Here is a 22,466-nt window from a genome sequence, read left to right as displayed (position 1 = left end):
GGTCTTGAACGAAATGTAGCAGTGCGGAAAATATATGGAAATAAAAACCTTCCCACCATTGCAAATCTCTGAGGTTTATATTCACTGTTATATTTATGCTAACGCTTTGACATTTCACATGCTATTCTAACATTAAGCTAGTGGACTTTTGCTAAATGAAATTGTATGGCTTGGTTGAATGTTTTGCTGTTTAAATATATAATGTTTAACTCTATTTAATGTGGCATGTTTACAGTAAACAAACAGAGTGACAAATAAACAGCTCTTAGCTAGCTAGAACCATACATTTTATATGGAAATAAAAACCTTCTCACCATTGCACCTCATGAGGTTTATATTCACTGCTTAAATTATGTTAACTTTTTGACATTTCACATCATACGTTAACATTAAGCTAGTGGACTTTCGCTGGATGAAATTGTATGGCTTGTTTGAATGTTTTGGTGTTTAAATATATGTTTAAAACTCTTCAATGTGCCATGTTTACAGTAAACAAACAGAGTGACAAATAAATAGCTCTTAACTAGCTAGCACCATACATTTCATATGGAAATAAAAACCTTCTCACCTTTGCACCTCATAAGGTTTATGTTCACTGCTATAGTCATGCTAACGTTTTGACATTTCACATGATATTGCTAACATTAAGCTAGTGGACTTATGCTAGAAGAAATTGTATGGCTTGGTTGAATGTTTTGGTGTTGAAATATATAATTTTTAACTCTATTTAATGTGCCAAGTTTAGGGTAAACAAACAGAGTGACAAATAAACAGCTTATAGCTAGCTCGCACCATACATTTTATATGGAAATAAAAACCTCACCATTGCACCTCATGAGGTTTATATTCAATGCTAACTTTTTGACATTTCACATCATACATTAACATTAAGCTAGTGGACTTTCGCTAGATGAAACTGTATGGCTTGTTTGAATATTGGTGTTTAAATATATTTTTAACTCTTTAATGTGCCATGTTTACAGTAAACAAACAGAGTGACAAATAAACAGCTCTAGCTACACCTTACATTTGAGCTAGCTTGCACAGCACATGCGACTTGTCGTTAGGGAGACCCTGGGGACGTCCAAGCTAACAATAACCTCGTCAATAGTCTCTCTGGGAGGCGTAAAGAGGAGTGGGAGGAGTCGGGGCGGAGGAAGGGAGGTCCCGTTTAACGAGCGAATGCATCAGTCGCGCATCATTTGGTCGTTTCTCCTCTCCGGAAAGCTAGCGTGCGTGTGTCAACGTTGGACAGTCCCTCAAGGAGCCAATTAAAAGGCAGACGTGGCCCCGAGCACGGGACCACGAGGGCGTGTCACTGCAAGTGCACCAACGGTGTGTGTTTTACCAACACACCCGGCGCAAAAACAACCGTGAGAGGAATAATACCTGGAGGAAATGGTCGTGCCCACACTCTCACGCACCTTGTCGTGATGTTCTTCCAGGTACTCCCTCACGGTGGCCAAGGCCTCATGCACAGCCTGCTCAGGTGGATACCCTACAACATTAAAGGATGTCATTTGCCAGAGAAGCTAGCGATCGGCTTTGTTTTGCACAAATGAGACTCCCGTCCCAGCGTTACGACATCTATTCCGCCGAGATGGGCTTGTTGTTACGTGGCGCGCTTCATCCGCGCTCGCTGACATCTTTTGAATGTTGCCAAGTGAGAATATGAAAATGTGTCAAGTTGATTGCTGCTGGCCAAATACACAGAACATTATAATGAACCCAAATAGGATGGCAACGGGAGCAAACATACACGGAATGTGGGCGCACACGTCAATTATACAGAGACAGGCGTCATGTAACATGCCAAAGTGGGCCCACTGTATGGCTTGAAATAAACCACATCACTGCTTGTGGTTGGTTTTCTGACAAATTGCATTACATGAGAAAATTTTTACTGTGAGCATGTACATACCGGTAGTTTGTTTGTGACACAAAAACTCTTAAGTCTATGCTTAGGTACACCTGCACAATACAAAATGATATTCAATACAAGATATATTTCTTCAAAATGTCACATTGGGTATTTTATTACCCAACCAGGCATATAACTGGGATAAGTGCCTACCTATCCACAGTGGTAAAAAGTCTACACACACCTGCTAGGACTTTAATTTAAAAATGAGACCAAAATTATTCTTTCCCCCCCCCCACACACACACACACACACTTAATAGCCAGCTAGCGAGCCTATCTATCTATCTATCTATCTATCTATCTATCTATCTATCTATCTATCTATCTATCTATCTATCTATCTATCTAGGGGCCTGCTAACAAAAGATGCTGCATAATCAGAAGATTTTTATTTATTATTGCCACGGTTTTCTTCCAGCCCTTATATTTGAAGGGAATCTCTGATTATGCAGGCGTACCTAATCTTGTGGTCAGTGAGAGCAATATCTGATCTTTGAGTTATTTTAAAGAAATATCACAGTTATTGCCAACACATTTCACATGCTAATATCCTTGTTTGCTTTCTAGCAATCGAACACAGGCTCAACGCCAAACTACCCCCTGGGACTCTCTCAGCGCTGTTCTAAACACTCTCTCCGCCAGAGTGATGGAGGATTACAGTCAATCTGACACCATCAGCGGACTAATCTGCCTTAATCTGCTGCTCCTAATACAAGGCCTTAATCTGGGAATCACCTCTGGGTGGGACGAGATGATGACTCAGGAAAGAAGCGCGACATAGAAAGGAGCTACACTTGTTGTCTTTTAAGATATGTAAGCAGGAAATTATAAAACACGCACTGACCGTAGACTCCAGTGGAGATGCACGGGAAGGCCTGCACATGGAAGAGGACAGCGTTCAATCACATGGTGAAAAGCAAATAATCACTTTGCTATTCCATGGTGTAAAAAAAAAAAAAGTTCAAAATGACAAATAGGATGAAGAACAGAGTGAGCGAGACGTTGCATGGGGAGCATCTTCACAAACAAAAGCATTAATTTGTTATGTTATTTTAATAAACACCAAATCAAATGAATGCCTCCCTCCTGCAGGCACTTTCATTATTTTTCACACAATTGAACATCGAGGCAAAGAAAGACGGATGGTCTCACTTGCGCTGCTTATTATAAACATTCCCTCCTCCTTTGGTTGCCGTGTCACCTCCGTGCTAAATATACTGCGTCTTGTCTGGCTGCGTCCTCCCGCTTCGACGTGTCTCGGTGCAAACGACAGCTGTCAGAAATGTTTGTTTCGCTTGAGGGCTCATAATACTGTACGTCCCCGACACAGCTGGAGGAGTGCGATTAGCGGGGCCTCGTTCAATTAGCTATGTTTACAAGCGGCCGAGCACGAGTACGCAGAGTTTCCTGTCAATCCCTTGCGACTCCGCTGGGCTGTTACTTTTTAAACAAGGAACAAAGAAAGCCATTGAAACGTAAGTTAGTCAATGTAAATGTAGAGGGAAACAATGTCATTTATTTTGGATGAAATGCAAAATATAACGTGCTCGTACTCATTATAATTCCTCAAGAGGAAATAAATTATATTCTTTTGATATTGCTGTCATTCCTGCACCCAACGTAACGAATGTGCAACAAAAATAGCTTCCCTCCCGTCTGAAGCTGTTTATGATGGTCTTATTTTGCGACGCGTTTGTGGTTCTGCTTATTTTCCAGATCCGGGATTCATCGTGACCTGAAATCAACAAAAAAAAACTGCCACAATATGCTGGCGTCACGTAACCGACCTGCGGATGGGGAGATAAGAGGAAGACTGGCTGTCTATATGTCACAACTCGTGCTTGTGAATAATCATATTTTGATGCCACTGCAATATGAAAGAAGCATTTTCATTCAAGACAGATGAGACAATCTGAAAGTTGTGAAAATACAAGATGAGGATAGATTAAAACGGGGGGAAAAAAATAAGACATGGAATTTGCCTGTGCTGTATCAATGAGCTGTCAGATTTTTACTTTAAGTACAACACTTTGTAATGGTTGTTTTTAAAACGCTCTATAAATAAAGTTAAATTGAGTCCAGCCACATCCACATCCTTAGAGTAGCATAGTCAGACGCTGTGTTTTCCCCTTTGCCATTTCCTTATGTTTTTCTTTTTTAATCTAAGAAATTTGGGCACCCTTTTGGTGAGCCATCAGGCTTCCTGTTCTTTCTACATCTGGTGTTTATTCTTTATATCTAACAACAGGTTCAATTTCTAGAATTCTTACCGATGAATAAAGACCGACCATTTTGACCATCTCTAGCTGTAACGGTTATAAATTCTTCATTTTCTGCTATTTCGACACAGTTTAAGCCAAGTTGAATTTCTCATTTTGTTTCAGACTCGGGAGTCTGCTGTCGTCTCCATTTTCACGTCGGTGTTTGTCTTCGGCTGTGACACCTCGTTCCGGCGCCAAGGCCCCCCCGTCTCGAGCGTTTCATAAAACCGTCACACAAGTCAGCATTGGCCCGCTGCAGCTCCTCGCTCAGCATGACTCGGTTGGAGTGCAATGGGAGGGAATATGTCCAGACACCTTCTTTTTATCTACTCCTAATTCTGCACCGTTTCATGTTCAACGCTCACCCGTCCAAACACATCGGCACGATTTATTTCATCTCACCACCGAGCGTGCGTTGTTCTCCGTAGCCTTCCGCAGGCTGTTGTTGTAGCACAAACTCAGAGCGCTCTTCTCCGCCTCGCCGACGCCGCCTTGCGCTATCGGCCCCACTGTGTGGATCACATCTACACGCACGTGACAAACACATTAAAAAAAAATCAAATAGGATAAATGAACATGGGAATTAAAAGCGTGCCAACAGTCTAAAAACAGTTGGGTCAAAATAACCCAATTATCGGTCAAAAAGGGACCAACAACACTTGGGTAAAAGTGACCCAAGTAGCGATCCAATACATTTCTGACCCATACTGGGTTATTTTTTTTTTTTAACACAGAGTGCATAGAATTGATATGCTCTAAAAGTAGTTAGATTAAAAATAACCCAAATTGGATAGAAAAAAAAAAAAGACCAATTCAACTTTTTGGGTTATTTATTTAACTTAAAAAGTTAGTTAAAATGAAACTAAACTACTCATGTTTTTGGCATGTTTTGGGCAAAGAGGAAAAAAAAACAAAAAAAAAAACTTTTTGGGTACATTTATTTACGTTGTGTCAAATTGACCCAAGTAGCGATCAATTGCTTTTTGACCCATACTGGATTATAATATAACCCAACTTTTTTTTAGAGTGTAGAGTATTTCTATACTCGAAAAATAGTTGGGTAAAAAACAAAATATACCAACTCAATTTATTGGGTTATTCATTTAATCCAAAAAGTTAGGTTGTTTAGTGGGTTATTCATTTGACCTAAGCTTTTGCCATGTTTTTTTGTTTTGGACAAATAGAATCCTGTTATGTTCTGGGGTTGGATCCCAAACACGCACACACAAATAAGATTTTAACACTTTATTCGCATAACATCGAGAGGCGTAGAACAAACTTGACAAGACGAGAAACAACGAGAATGTATTAAGAATCACGAGACGCTAAGCTAACTTGGGCCGTGGGGTTGCACAGAGGAAGAGAGGTAATAATCAGACAAAAAACACACACTTCTCAGACTTATATAGAACGCAAATCGATCTGATTGGTTGTGGCTAGACATGTGGGAAACAGGACTGACATGGAATTACCTGATTGGCTGTTGACTAGATAAAGAGATTAAATATTCCTGACATCACATAGTTTCTGACATTACATAGCATCTTACCAGTTGAAACTAGATGCTGGTTACATCAGTTCAAAAATAGACACTTGACCTCAGTTCAAAACAGACACGACCACACAGTCATGTCCCAAACATAACCCTTGCATGACCCAAACATAACCCTTGCATGACCCTAGTCATGACAAATCCGAAACAACTTTATTTAACCCAAAAAGTTGGGTAGTAAAAAAAAACACCCACACAAGTTTGGGTATTGTACAAAACAATATAAGCTATACACTTTAATGACTTTTAATTTATTGCATATTATTTTGCAGAGTGTCACTTTTTTGAATCACAAATGTGATATAGTCAGAAATACTCACTAACATCAATGAATGTCCTTAAGTGGCGTTGCCGCTAGCAAGGCTATCCATCGATTAAAAAGTACTCAGAATTTCAGTGTCCAAAAGCAAAGAACTTTCTTCAAAAGTAACAAATGCTCTGATCAGTGTGTGAATTTAGCCTTTTGTTAATTCAGCTCATTTGAGCTGTTCTTCATCGTGGGTCGAAACCTTCTTGTAGAGCTTCTCATGGTCTTTGAGTATTGTGCAAATTTAAAAAAGAATAAATTAAAAGTATTGGACAAACTGGGATATTGTTGTGTGTGACTGGAAAGGGAAGACTGACATCTTTTATACCTTTTCATCCTTTGCACCAATTTTCATTTCGAAGGTTTGGCCGACAGCGGGAGTAATCAAATACAAACATTAAAAGACCACAAAGAACTTTTTCCAATGAATTAAAGGTACATTTATTGAGGTCGGTCCGGTCATACTCAAAAGATAATGTCCTTTTCATTCAAAAATGCAGCTACAATAAATTGTCATTTCTATTTTGACATCAATTAAAGGATATAATTGATAAAACAAAGCATGATCCCTGTCATGAATTCAAAATAAACGTCAGGATATAGTTATTTGGTGCATGAGAGGACTTTACACAGTTGTGATCAGTTGTTTGAAAAATTAGCAGAATTTGTCAGATGTGTACCATTCTCGAAAGAAAGTATGGACGTTCATTTAAAATTCATTTATTTTTATTGTTTATGGGATTAAAAAAAAAAAAAAAGTAGAACATGTTTGTGTGTCATTTTGAGTATTTCCATCCATCCATTTTCTTGACCGCTTATTCCTCACAATCGGGGCAGTATCGGGGGAGTATTTTACACATGGTATTTGAAATATGGAGGTCAGAAGAATAGCATAACTGATGTGTTCAGTTGTTATGTACCATTATTACATAGGTAGCAGGCTAATATATACATTTCTATAGGCCTTAAAATATCAGGCAGCAAACCCAGGAAGTGTGCATTTAACTTTGACAAACACAGCAGCTTGGCAAGGTTAATTTATACCCAAACGCAAAAAAAAATAAAAAAAATCAGCAGGTGGCTTTGAGCTATCAAGGCAATTAGCCCGCAAGCTACTAGCAAACCAAATTAACAGTTTCAAGCTACATTGCTAACAGCTGCTGACCTTCAGTGCTGCATGTGGAGGATGCGTCAGCATGTGGCCGTTCCAGTCCCTTTTTCTTGTTAAGGGACACAGCCAACAATATAACAATGTTGGAGCAAATCAAGTCAATAAAAAAATACAGTGTGGAAAACATTTTCTAGGGTTACAACTACAGAATATTTTGGTATTCGGACATTGGACATATTCCTGAATAACCTTTCAATAATTGAATTCGAAGTCTGATGGCAACTGCTAGCTTATATGGGAGCACGCGCTTAGCGGCTAGCAGCTAGCCGCTAACACTGAGAATAGGCACTGCATTTTACAATGCCAGCGTAATTAATTAGGGCCCGAGCAGCGACCGCTGCGAGGTCCCTATTGTTTTTGTAAAAATTATTATTATTATTATTATTATTATTATTATTATTATTATTATTATTATTATTATTCTTCTTCTTCTTCTTCTTTATTCTCCGCAAACAATCGCGATTTTGGGTACCTAAATATTCACGAAAACTCACCGAACTTTGCACACTCCTCAGGTCCGGCGAAAAATTTGATATTATGAAGTCGTTATAACAACGCGACTCTATAGCGCCCCCTAGCGTAGAAAAATAAAAACCAAGCCCGGCACGTTTGAGCTAGAGCAACGAAAATTGGCAGGCACGTGTAGCACCCCGAGACGCACAAAAAAGTCTATTGGGACCATGTAGCTAAAATGTACAGGAAGTGAGCTATGAATTTTTTAATGTCCAATTTTGGCCTATTTTGGCACATTCACTGTAGTCATGCTTTTTCCCCCTTTGCAAACATTTTTCATCCAATTGACTTCAAACTTGGCATTTATCATCTCAAGACCTGAGAGAACAGCTGGGCAAAACATCTTGCCTTTTCGAAATACTATATGACGGGGGCGGGGCATCAAATATTGACTTTAAAATTTCATTTGTCCAGAAAGAGCAAATGCTGAATAACTCCCATGTACAAGCTCCAAAAAATCTCAAACTTCTCAGGCAACGTAATAGTCACGGCCTGAAAACATCTATATGACAAAATTCAGTTATACATATAGCGCCACCTAGTGGTTACAATAAATGTCATACTTTACGTTTTTAGCTACTGTGCTGAGCTCGTTGAAGGGATCCATTTGAAAATTGGTCAGAAAAGCCTTAAGATGTTGATCATGCCCCACACCGAATATTGTAACTTTTCGCCAAAGGGCGTGGCCGCTACGGTGACGCTAAGTCTGAAGATTTTTCGTGAAAATAAAAGCTGCATTAACTTGACCGAGATGATCCTATCTTCTCAAAATTTCACACATTTGATGAGAGTCCAGCCCTAAAGACATCTACTGACTTATATTTCATCTAACTGATAGCGCCACCTAGTGGCAATTTTTTTTCTTACGAATTTTCTTCTACGTTTTTCTCCAAACACGTTAACTGGACCTACCTCATATTTGCTCAGATGAGGGTTTCGGCCTTCATGATGTCACAACACGAAGTTTGTGAGTTTTCGCGAATTGCTGTGGGCGTGGCTAAGCGCTGTTCGCCAAGAAAACAACGCCAGTTTTGAGGGTCTAAACATGCACAGAAACTCATGAAACTTGGCACACACATCTGGCCTGGTAAAATGAGCAATATTTTATTGTTGATTGTGCTATTTTTACAAAAATTACTCAATAGCGCCCCCTAGAAGTTTTTAACGAAGCAGCCCCGGTTGTACGTTTAAGCAAGAACGACGAATATTTTTAGGTGTATGAGGGAGCCCAAGACCTACAAAAAAGTCTCTTGGACCCATATGCTAAAATGAACAGGAAGTGAGCTACGAATTTTTGAATGTCCCATTTTTGACGATTTTTGCACATTCACAGGGGGCAGACTTTAGCCCACTTCTCCTACACGTTTCATCCGACTGAGTTAAGACTTGGCCTGGACCATGTCAAGACCTGAGCCAACGACAGGGGGGAAAAATTTTGTCTTTTCGAAATACTATATTATGAGGGCGGGGCATCAAATTTTGTGTTTCGCAATGAAAAAGGATATGCTTGATAACTCCCCGGTACATGCTCCAAAAAATCCCAAACTTGACATGTATGTTTATCGTCAAGGCCTGAAGTTATCTCTGTGACAACATTCAGTTATATATGCAGCGCCACCTAGCCCTTGAGGAATAAAAAAAAAATACCCCACATACGGTATTTTGTACAAAAAATGTACACTCATTCTAAGTGTGATAACTCAGTCATTTATGAATATTCTTTTAGTTTCCACCACTCAAATTGTTCACTGGCTTCACACCGATCCAAACGTATGTACGTTTCCATTTTGTTTTATTCATTTTTGATTGCCCCTTTGGACAATAAAAGTAACATTGTGCAATGAGTACAACGAGCGATGATGTGTATATACACTTTTACAAAAAATACCAATCAGGGCAACTCATTGCCTAAAAATAAAAAAGGACGCTGATTTTTGCAGGTCTTAACAATGACTAAAACCCGTTGAGCTTGACACACACACTGGCAAAAAAATATTCTACATGTAAACGTTTATTATGCCATTTTCAAAGAAATTTTGCTTCCAATATGCCAGTACCCCAACGTGCCAGTACCCCAACGTGCAAGTACCCCAACGTGGCCCGGGCTGCGAGGGCCCTTTATAGCTGCTCGCAGCTCTAGTTTGTTGTTGTTTTTTTAAACACATCCTCCATTAGCGATTGAACATGATTTCAGGATGACGTGCCGATGTTGGGGGCAACAGTTTGTGATGTTTATTAAAACATAACCTGGGCTCCAATGGGAAGGCGAGTCAGTTAGGGGGTTGAAGTGGGACTTTGTTTACATAACAGTCGTTCATTTAAAAAATAAAAACATTTTAAGTAAATAAAACATTTCCGTTTTGCCCTAAATACTTTATTAATCCAACTAAATTAAATCAGGGATATTCTACTAAATTATTATTTTTCAAAATTATTAAAAATATATATACAGTTTTAACAAGTTTGCACTATAATGGCTAAAATAACTGCAAATGAAATCAAAATGATCTTTTTCATAGTATTAAAACATTTTTCTTTTTTCTTTGACAAATCAATTTATTGCACGCTTTATTTCAACTGATTCATACGACAAAGTGATTAAATAAAGTGCATAAGAAGGGCGTTGAAGTGAATATATCGGCGAGAGAGAGAGAGACAGGACAGCAACAGGCCGTGCAAGCACGGTGCGCAACAGATAAATCAGCAGTCAATATAAAGTCGCCTTTGTATGATGACGCAGCAGCAAAATTATTTGATTTCTCGTCTACAATGCCTTCAAACCTTATACTGTTTATCAATCAATTTCGAAACATATCCAAGTGTAACCAAAAGACAACTTTGTTTTTATGTTTTTAAGTAACCCAGCATTTTTATTTTTTTATTTTTTGTGAATCATTAATAGTCCAATTTGTGCCTTTTTCAACGTCTTATCTTCCTATCCTTGGCTAACTGGCAAAGTGTGTGCAGAACGAGTTATCAAATATGGCTAAAATGAATAAAATTGGGGGGAAAACACAGGAGGTTTTCAAAGATTTGATGTTACACCGAGATAATTAATCTCCTCTGTTGTTGCGCTGCAGACAAAATGAAGAGCGAGCGATCCCCACTTCCTCGTGGGTCAGATTTATCTCTGCTTAATTAAGACGGACATTTACGCAGCACACTGGCCCTCGCACACACGCACACGGTTAACAAGCTGCGCACTCCGCTCCGCTGGCGTTGTTTAATCCGACACCCCCGAGGACCACCGCGGCCGGCCAGCAAACACACTTAAGACACTTAACATGCTGATCTCATGATCTTGTCTTAACAGCAGACATTTGCACAAAAACATGAACCTCGTACTCCCATGTAACTGCTCTTATTACGGCCTTTGTTCCGAGACATGCTTGTCAAGTGAAATAACCAAAAATTAATGGTGCTTTGATTGTAATTTACAAATCAAATACTACCGCCACACTTTTAGGCTACACTGTTTTTTTCCCCCCAAAACAAAGTAATCATCGGATGCAGATTCTAATAAAGCTGGAGTTTATTTAACTTCCTTCTAACAAATTCTGATTACGTTGCCAAATTCAGGTTCAGATAAAAAATAAAAATCAAACAACTTTATTTATTTAGAATTAAGGGAGCAGGGACACCAGTGTACAACATACATTAACACAAAAATAAATAAGTAAGTAAATAAATAAATACGGGCGTAAAATGCAGGGTACTTGAGGTTCTTAGCTCCAAATGACCGGACAAGACGTTACATTGAATCTTATAATGGCTGAATGAAAAAGATATTTTAATTATTTTTAATAACATTCGTCAACAGCACATTTTAAATCAGCGATAGATTTATGTGTACCTAAACGCTTGAAGCAATGGTAGTTACTACAAAAACGGCAAGCAGGTGGCAGCAAAGTATAAGAGATCAACCAGGGCCATGTTGAAAACAAGCTCAATTCCTCACAATTCTAAATAGATTTGTGAATAATAATGAAACTTAGCTATATTCCAATGCTAATTGCTGCAAAACGGAAAAAGGTAGAAATTACTTTTTTTTTCCTGATGAAAGAAGAAACTAATCTTTCTTTTGGTAGGTTCCATGTTTTTATAGCTATAGAACACAATATTCTGTGGGCCTTGCAAAATTCAGTTAAAATGGCTGGGAGTGAATGAGTTAATATTAATGTCAAATCAACTAAAAAGTGCGAATCTGACAAAAAGTTCAGGGTGAGATAGACCTTAAGATCCTTCTTGATGATTCTCAACTAACAAGTGAATTATCAACACTCATATAGAAATTCACAAAGCCATTAGTCAACATTTAACGCACAGCAGTTAACTGTTATTCACCGACTGCTTTAACACTGGCGTCTTTGTGATGAAAAACGTCCCTCTTCTCACACTCTACTTCTTCCCGACTGCATCCTCCTGGGCTAACACTGCCTGCCGTGTTATAATAGCATCCGGCTCCTGCTGTTGTCAGTTATACACATTCGTCACCGTGAAAAAAAGGTTGAAACCTTTTGTAGTCGCTTTCTACTTTTCTCCCCTCCACTGGGGTAACTCAACTTCATACTCAACCAACCGTGTCAACAAGTATGTTATGCAGCCGTCTAAATGAATGAAGACTGTAAATGCAGACTAAGAAGATGGAGAAGGCCATTGTGCGAAAAGAGAACAGTCGAACTGACCATGCAAGATTAAGAATTGTGATGTTTTCAGGTGCATTAATAATTGCCATTTGAGACCCGAGGCGACTGTTTTTGTTTAATTCAGTGGTGTCAAATATAAGGCCGGCGGGTCGGATCCGGCCCGCAAAGGGGTTTAATCCGGCCCGCGAGATGATTTTGTAAAGTTAAAAAAAAAATATATATAAATAAATAAATTGTAATGTCCGACTAATTAATCAGTTGGCCACAATCAAAATATATAAAATGTGTAACTTCACAAGTAGTCCTTGTACGGGGGAATTGTCCTGGACGTCATTATTTTACACACAACTTAAAGTTACCGTTTGCTTAATAACAACAACAACAACAACAACAATAATAACAATAATAATAATAATGACAATTCTTATTATTATTATTATTTTTAATCATAGGCCGACAAACGTGGTAGATATGACACAAATTAAATTACTGGTAACACAAATAGATATGACAAGGATTAGCGTCCTTATAACGTCATCAACTGCGCCACGCAATGCATTCTGGGAACAATATATATGCAAAACAGCCAGATTTAACATGCCCAGGACTCCGTCCATTTGCATTTGTATTATTTTTTGGAACAATATGATTACAGTTGAGCTCTGTAACTTAGGGCTGGCACACAAATGGCGAAAATCTGCGTATAATTGACGGCAATCGTTTTTAACTCATTCACTCCCAGCCATTTTCACAGAAGCAGTCCCGTTCGCTCCCGGCTGTTTTACTGGATTTTGACTGATTTTGCAAGACCCAGAGAAGATTGTGTTCAATTGCTATAAAAGCATGGAACCTATCAAAAGAAAGATTAAAGTCTCTTCTTTCATCAGGAAAAAAAGTATGTTTCTATCTGTTTCCGTTTTGCAGCAATTAGCATTAGAAGAGAGCTACATGGCCCTGGTTGATCTCCTTTGCTCTGCTGCCACCTGCTGGCCGTTTGTGTAATAACTACCATTTCTGCAACCGTTCTTTGCAGTTGAGAGGCTGCATCAAAGCCTTCTGTATGCTCTAGCATAAAAAAAAACAAAAACAAAAACGTATAAATACGTCATTGGGACACTTAAAACAAAAAACGTATTTATACGTTATTGGGAGTAAAGGAGTTAAGTTATATACCGTTATTTTACCGATGCGGCCCACTTGGTGATATATTTTCCTCTATGCGGCCCCTGAGCTAACATGAGTTTGACACCCCTGGTATCATACATTTATCAATTTCACCAACTGTTCTCGTGACTATTTTCAAAAAGGTGAGTTTAACACCTGCTAAGAAACAGACACAATGAATGGAATCATTATCAGGCAATCGCAGAGTCTCACATAGATATGATTTTTATTTATATGTTACAAAAGCAGTGATACATTCATACATTGGAAACAATTAGTATTTGGTCTCTATGACAGCAATTTCTAAGTCACATTCAAGTTTAGCTAAAATGTCCTTTTGTTGCATTGAAGTCATCTTAACAGCAGCTGCTCAGAAGCATGTTTCTATTCACATCTTTCAACAGAAATGATGAAGTTAAGCTTATTCGTGTTATTAAAGGTCAATGTCATTCTCCGAAGAGTGATTCTAATCATACACTATTATGATGGCTTGTACAAACTCACTCAACTATGGAAATTCAAAAGAGCCATACATTGCAATTATACATCAACCATGATGTGTTTTGGCTTCAAATTAATTAGCGCTGAGCCTAAGACCCACTGATGAAACCGGTGCAAAATGAACCATATTAAATGAGTAATTTTATGAGCTGCGACGTGACGTTCGCTGAAACAATTATTTGTTAATAAGAATGAGGGTGATGTAGAATTAAAAGTTATTGTAACATTTCACGGTTTGTTTGCAATAAATGCGTTCCGCCGAATATGATCATTTTGGTCACACAACAGAGAATCAACATTCAGTCTTAAATACTAAATTACAGTCCATCAGTTTATCTTCCTGGAAAATTAGGATGAGAAATTGACTGTCGAAATGACAACAAATATAAATACTCAAAGGATTGATCTTATTAATGTTGCATGGCTGAATGGAAAGTACAAAATACATTTACACTGTGTGAATATGAAATAATTGAATACACAACAATAGCAGGTTATCATTGACCATGTTATCATTGACATAAAAAGGCTTTATAAATAAATAAATAAATAAATAAATAAATAAATAAATGGAGCGATGCGGTTTCTGAGGACTACAATTCACCTTTTTTTATTTTATTTTTTTATTTTATTTTTTTTTATACAGTTTTACCAGTAATTGGAGAAAGTTTGTCCAAACAGGTCAACATAATTCAATGTGCTTGAACATTACATGTGGTATCCCACAGGGGTCTATCTTGGGACCCAAGCTATTTAATCATACATTAATAATATATGGAAAGTGTCTAATATTTTAAAAATGGTTGTCTTTGCAGATGACACAAATATTTTTTCAGCAGTTATTATTGATGGTCAAAAGTGAAGTTCTAAAACAAAGCATTGGTTTAATATAAATAAATTAAAATAAGCATTAAAACTAAGTACATGATATTTAGAAATAGACCAATTAAACAAATGTTTGTAAATTGAATGTTGATTTTTTGATTGATTACAAGCTATGCTAGAAACATTCATATCAAATAATATTGGAACAGTGCATAAAACCATTCATGTTTTAGATCTGAAGTTAACGAAAATGTTGCACTTTGCACTTATTAATCCATAAATGTCATCATGCTGGGTACTTTCCCCATACAAATCCATTATTTTCCAAATCAGCCATTTTTAAATTCTGGGAGCTAGTTATATTTATGTTTATTCTATTATGTTGTTTTTTTTTGTTTTTTTTTTATTCTTGTGGTTGCTTGAGACAAAAATCTAATCTAACCAAATTTTATTGGACTACAATATAAAACGCATATGAAAACAATTTTGACTTAAAACAAGATAATTTTAAGTTTTGAAAGGTATTAATAAGAACAATAATCGTGTGTTAGATACCTTCAAATTGTCATTTTTAATAAACAGTAAATACATTTTAAATGAAAAGTAATTTGCTTAACAATAGTATGAACAAGTACGAATCAAATCATATATTAATTGCATAAACTGGAGCTCATACAATATTGCATACTAGTTTTGTTTATGACAAAATCCACAGGCGTAAAAGTGAGAGCATCCCGACTGGATGAATCATTATTGTGATTCATTAGGCGCAGTTTATTTATAATTGAAATCTGGGATGACTTGTCAAGTAGCAGGCGTTAAACACAAACAAATTTGTCTGTTTAATCACAGCCATCGTGCAGGAAATAACAATAAAGGAAAATGGACTCTCCGAAGACGTAAGTGCTGCATACAGCTCTCGGGGTATTTATTGTATGGGTCGTAAGTGTGAGTGCTTGCTTTCACTGACTGCTGCGGTACAGTCGAGCACGCTGTGATGTGTTATGTGCTTTTACCAGAAAACAAATGCAAGCACAAAATGCATCGGAAATACTCTACCTGTTGAGCAACTGTGTGTTTAGATACATGCCTTTAAGAGGCGGGGCCTAGTGAGATATGATGTCGGCGAATCTGCGTGAGTGTTGGTACCGGTACTGGCTGGAATTGGGGTCTAGCATACCCTATGAAACATTGCTATGTACCAAAATCAATACAACACCCTGAAATCACAATTTAATAATAAAAAAATAATAATAATTTAATATGCCGCAGACTAGCCATACAGGTACTGCGACCAGACAAAAAGCCTTTAATATGTCACAACTGTGGTGTCATCATCATCATCCCAAACTCTTTTCTAAAGGTTTTGGTGCCATGAGTGATGCAATAAATAAAAATTTGTGCTGACAAAGTAGCATAAAAGTAGGAATTTAATTTATGCGCAAATTTGTTGCTGACCACTTCCTTCTTCCATGTTCAACAAAATAAGCTTAAAGGGATGACTTGACTCATTGAGCCATTTTCAGCAGTAAAAAATATTTTGTCGATAATTAATGTGGTAACTTCATTGTTTTCATGTACAATTAATACATTTAAAAAATATTTTTTCTACTTTACTGTCGACTGATGATGACATCACCTGTGCTGAGGAAGTAGGTAACGGCCAATCATGGCTCAGTTTACTGACCAAACACAGAAAACAGGTGAGCCATAATTGGCCGTTACCTACTTCCTCAACACAGGTGATGTCATCATCAGTCGACAGGAAGTAGAAACATTACTTTTTAAAGGTATTAATTGTACATCAAAAATAATGAAGTTATCAAATTAATTCTGGACAAAATATTACATTTTCACTGTTGAAAATTGTTCAATGAGTCAAGTAACATAGCAAACCTTAATATTTTCACTTTCTAAAAAAAAAAATCCTGACTTTCAAACTGAAGGCAATATAATGCCGCACGGCTCCCACAGTGTGAAGTTAGAGGCGGAGTTTAAATACTTTTCAGAAAGCTGAGCATTCAATACAGTTAATAAATTCATTCTCAAGCTATTTCGTATCCATTAAAGTATCAAGTTGTGAAAAAAATATGAAATTGACCATATTTGGTCATATAAGGTTTATGCCTGAAAACAAGTTGATGAATAACTAGTTTTGAAATCACTTAAGCGCAATAGTTTTCAACGGTATTAAAAGTGAAGAAAATTGGTGTTACAAATTTTGAAAATGATTTGTTTAACTGGGCCACAAAAAAATCATATCTGGCCCAAGCCTTGACTTTGACATGAGTCGGTGTTCCGAGCGCGCGTGTGAGCTTTTCAACAGCGTGCCGCTCACCCTATCTTTGTCATTCATCTGCTAAATGTCACTACTCCATTGTTTTAAAGTGTCACATACAAGCACGGGCGGCGCGCGCGCTGAACATGAATCATAATCTGTAATTGCCGCGTAAACGTTTCCACGCCGTTAAACCAATCATCGTCATCTTTATTTCCTCCGTGTCGTCTTTTCTCCGCACTCGTCCTTCCGCTCGTCTTAACCCATCCGTCCATTCCTTCCCCTTCGTCTTTCGGTGTCACTCGCCGCGTCCTTTGTCATCCCCCCCCACCACCACCACCAGGCAGTTATCTCATCCCGTCACTCCATCTCTCTTCTTGCCCCCATTACCCTCTTTTGCATTCTCTCTCCTGCGCTCTACCTTTCCTCATCCCACCATTATCCACCTCGCCCCGACATCCTTCCCTCTTTCGTCCCTCACACACACACACACACACTGCATCCCTCTCCCCTCCCCATCTCTTTTCCCCTCCCTCCGTCACCTGAGCTCAACACATCTGTCAGGAGTGGGCCTTATTTACCGCCTCTCTTTGCTCCTGTTTACATTATCGATCGGCTGGGTTGCTTTAGTTCTGCCATACATCAACAACAACCCCCCCTACCCACCACCACCCACCACCCCCGCCTTCTGGTACATTTGGAGACAGGAAGGGGGAAAGCAAACGGAGCACATTTTGTATGTGTAAATGGGAGAGTGAGTTGAAGGGTGTTTTATGGCGAATGTGAGCGGCACCGTTCGTTTATGTTTGCTGGGGATGAAGGGCATGCTGTTCATGCTGATTCGAACATAACGGCAGTCAACATTTTATCCTTTACCGGATCGCTCTGCTGCGACTGGCGGTTGTTGGTGCACACATGTCGTCGCATGCTGCCCGATGAGCGGCGCGTTAACAACCGTCTGCCGGAGGCGTCAATCGATGCGCAAGCTCGTTTAAGGACATGTTGAAGGGAATATCTGGAATGAAATGCAATCTGTTGTAGGAAGGTGGTTGAGTGACCTTAAAGTTGTTTGGATTTGGAGGCTAATTTTTAGCATAGGTAATAAGAAACAAAAATAATCTGCCCACATTTAGATTTTCAAGTTATGAGCAAAGTTATAATAATTTTGGATTTTGCCTAAAGGTTTTTATTTCATTTTGACTTGATCAAATTCAGTTAGCTTTGATTAGTTTTAAAAGCAACTTTGCTAGTTTTATGATTGCAGTGTTCCCTCGCTACTGCACAGTTGCTTACGGCTTCTCTCTATCGCAAGATTTCATTTTTGACCATAACTTCATCTGTTGCAGTTTTACCTCATTATTTAGCGTTTTTTCGCTATTTTTTCTTACTTTTATATCGGACTAGTCAGGAAATGTCTTTTTTTTTAGGGCAAATTTGGCATACAAAAAACAACACCATGAAAACTTTTTTTTTTTTTTTTTTTATTTACTGTAAAACATACAACTTGAGCTCTGCCTTTGTTTGTGTATAATTGCTCAATAATAATAAAAAAAAACAACAACTTGAGTGCTACAGTTCTTCCGTACTTTTGGCGGAAATTGCTAAGAAGAAGAAGAAGAAGAAGAAGAAGAAGAAGAAGAAGAAGAAGAAAGAGAAGAAGAAAGAAGAAGAAGAAGGAGAAGAAGAAGAAGAAGAAGGAGGAGGAGAACAAGAAGGAGGAGAAGGAGAAGAAAGAGAAGAAGAAGACGAATGAGAAGAAGGAGAAGGAGAAGAAAAAGAAGAAAGAGAAGCAGAAGAAGAACATAAGTACATGAAGAAGAAAAAATGGGGAGGAGAGGGAGAAGGAGAAGAAAGAGAAGAAGTCACAATAATCCACCAGGATTTTCTTTATGTAAAGGAAGTAGAAAAGAAGATTTAATGAAAAGGAAGTAGAAGAAGAAAAAGAAGAAATAGAAGAAGAAGAAGCTTTCTTCTTCTTCTTCTTCTATTTCTATTTATTTAGGAAGAGAAGAAAAATAAGTCACAATAATCTTGGCATGATACAAGATGATGATACATGATACAAATGTGCCTTGTTTGTGTATAATTGATCAATTAAAAAAAAAAAATCAATTTTAGTTTTTGTTATTTTGTTTGTTTTCATTAACTAAAAGGTAGGCCATAAGTATCAATGCATAAGAAAAACAAACCTTTTGTGTTGGACAACTTTATATGTTTATAGAATGTGCTCTATATGTTCACATTGCATGTAAAGACGGTGCTGACACCTTCCTTGAGTTGTTTACGTCTCATATCTTCACCGGAAATAAAAAATATATAATTTAAAAAGTATATTCATGATACATTTGCTATGTATGCAAACTTATGGCCCACTTTGTTGGTTATGAGATGTTGCTTGTAGGATTTTCTGCTTTGTGTTAGATACAGATACAAATAAGCCATAGCGAGAGTGAGATTTAAAAAAAGAGCTAATCAGAAGATTACAAAATGACCATGGAGCATCCCTCAAACTGAACTAAAAGTGTGGAAAATGGCCAAACCAACTGACTGCAGTTCTTGACGTCACTCACTAGGCCACACCCCCTAATGGCACACATCAACACACTGCATGCATTGATTTTTTTTAAACATGTAACAAATAAATGTGATTTGTGTACATCTACACATAATGCATATATTTCCTTAAAATGCTGGTCAAATTGTAGACCCTCATTTGAGGGTGGGAGGAGTCAATCAAGCTCTTAGCAGACCAAAGTCATTTTTTTTTTTCATGTTTACAAAGGGAGACAGAGCACTTCTGAGAAACACTTTGATTGTTGTCTAATGAAATGCAACGTTCCCGCCGACTACTTGATTCTTGCACTTTTCACCTTCCCCGTCTTTGTTTGCTTACAGACTCCTGTGAGGTGAAAATTGTCTTGAGCTAATTAACGAAATGCACTGTAGCGCTGTTAGTCAGTCTATTTACAGTGCACTGATAAGTGAACGCATTTGGTATGTGCATAATCTGACATATTTAATTTGTGACACCAGCTGCTTTTTTTTTTTTATTATTGCTTTGTATTCGGAAAGAAAAACAATCGTGCCAAAAAGGAATTCCAGCATATTTGTTGCACGGTTATCATGAGCCGAACACACAAATAGTTACACTGACAATCAAGCTTAAAGGAAAATATAAACTCACGGCAAGATTAAACAAACAAAGGAGCTGTGGGCAAATTAGATTAGGTGTGATTATCACTAGCAAGATGCTGTTTTTTTTGTTTCTCGGTTATGGTGGCACAACAACTGTTAATTATCATGACTGATATCGTGTCCTACTAGTTATAACATGAAACTGAGCATTAAAATTATGTTCTGTAATTTGTTCATTCTTGCTTATTTTATACTGTTTAACTAAATGTGTTTTTTGCTCAGTATTTAATTCAATCAGATTTATTAATTTTCTTGTTTATGCTAAATCCCGAATCTGGAATATTAGAAAAATATTTACAATTATTAATATTGCCATTGGATACGCATAAGTTATTCTAAGGCATTCCACAGAATATTTTCCTGGTGATTTAGGCCTCAAATACTTTGCAAGCTGATCAATAGGCCCGGGAGACACAAATATCATTAACATTTTAGATATTAATGAACTGTAGTTTTCTTGTGAGAACGGACTAACATTTTTTACAGCATCCCGAAATTACCCCTTTTATTTGTGTTGAGCCATTAACCACAAGATGTGTAACAACATGATCAACATTGCAACATCCATTTATAACAGTACATCCACTGCTTATCCTTATTAGAAACTGGAGCCTATCAGAGTTGGCTTTGGGTACACCTTTTGGATTCTGCAATTAAAACATTTTTTTGGATTAAGAACCTCAGAAATGTCATGCCCATGTGCAACCAATTAGTGAATCTCACTATCTCATGACCAGGGTTGGCCAAATTACCGGTATAGTACATGAAAAAAGTAATTAGTTACAGTTACTAATTACTATTTCCTAAATGTAATTAGTTACCAGAAAGTAAAATCCAAAAAACAATTATTGTGTTACTACTTTTTTTTTTTTTTTTAACTTTCTTTCCTTGTTGAAATTAAATGACACAATACAATATATAAGGTGATTCAAAAAGAATGACCCCTATTTCATTATCAAATATTTTGTAAGTAAATGTATGAATCAGAATGAGGGAGTGGGTGTTTGAAAGATCAGATTTCCCAGTTTTATATAATTGTCACGTGACACTGACTCATGTGTCTGGCAGTTCCGTCTTTGTTCTGCCATTACCAACGGACCTGGAAAACTTAAAACATCGAATAACAATAGCGATCAATGCAATTGATCCTGATGTGCTTCAACGTATTTGGGAAGAATTCTCATATCGTATTGATGTTGTTCGTGCTGCAAGGGGGGGGGGGGGGGGGGGGGCATATTGAAATAAAACTTGACTGTTAGCAGAATACTTTTATTATAAGTGTTATCTTTTACTAGTTTTCCTTCATGGAATATTTGATCGTGAAATAGGGTCATTCTTTTTGAATCAGCCTGTATTACTGAGAGAAACAGCGAATACAAAAACTATTTAAATGTTGTAGGACAAAATGTGTCTAAACAATAATCAAATTTCATGTACTATCATAGACATAAATACTATGTTTACAAAATGGATCAATAAAAATGACAGATGATTTACAATTTATGATATTTATTTCAACTTTTTGAGCGTCGAGATATTTTTAAGACGTGCGTATCCGTACTCCGACTGGCATTTTGGCAGCCGGTGCTTTGAATGAGTACGACTCACCGCTGGTCATATTCTTCGCAGAATACTGTACGTGGCTGCCAGTGTGCTCAACTCAATCCGAGACAACAAGCTCGACCGAAAAAAAATCAATCTTCATTTGTTTTGCTGACTTGGCACTGTCTTCCTCTCCTTCGGCTTTAACAGCCACTGATTTTGAGAAAATGAATTTAGAGCGTGCGTGTATGTACTATTTATCATTTTTTTCAAGCTCCCGGCAACCAATTGTTTGTGTTGAACATACTTTGGGAATCAAGTTCTGATTCTCATGGGGTGACATCCATTTGTGTGTGTGTTGAAGCCAATTCCCTCTCCCAGGTGGGCGTCACACTGGCATGAGATTTAAGAGAGCTTGACAAGGTGCCATCCGGTGACACCCATCCTTTGTCAAGCCATTGAGGCCGAGTTTTTGTCCGCCTCTTTCCGGCCGTGTCCACCCGCCACCTCCTCGCCGTCTCCTCCCCTTGTGGCCTCCACGCATTCTTACCTGGGAGGCCACGCGTAGCCGCTCCTGTTTTTCACACT

The 22,466-nt window shown here is 37.8% G+C and overlaps 1 protein-coding gene across 2 annotated transcripts in view; it reads right to left on the bottom strand.

Moving 5' to 3' along the window:
* macrod1 (mono-ADP ribosylhydrolase 1) overlaps positions 1–22,466 on the bottom strand; it is a 163,819-nt gene that overhangs the window by 5,782 nt on the left and 135,571 nt on the right. For both annotated transcript variants that reach the window (XM_077531383.1, XM_077531382.1), the window contains 3 exons: positions 4,587–4,708; positions 2,768–2,798; positions 1,425–1,498 (listed from right to left, as the gene is read on the bottom strand). In XM_077531383.1, coding sequence (XP_077387509.1) covers positions 1,425–1,498; positions 2,768–2,798; positions 4,587–4,708 — 227 coding nt within the window. The remainder of the gene's footprint in view (positions 1–1,424; positions 1,499–2,767; positions 2,799–4,586; positions 4,709–22,466) is intronic.

Source organism: Festucalex cinctus, chromosome 9 (assembly GCF_051991245.1).
Source record: "Festucalex cinctus isolate MCC-2025b chromosome 9, RoL_Fcin_1.0, whole genome shotgun sequence".
Lineage (NCBI taxonomy): Eukaryota > Metazoa > Chordata > Actinopteri > Syngnathiformes > Syngnathidae > Festucalex > Festucalex cinctus.
This window is presented reverse-complemented; position numbering and strand designations above follow the sequence as displayed.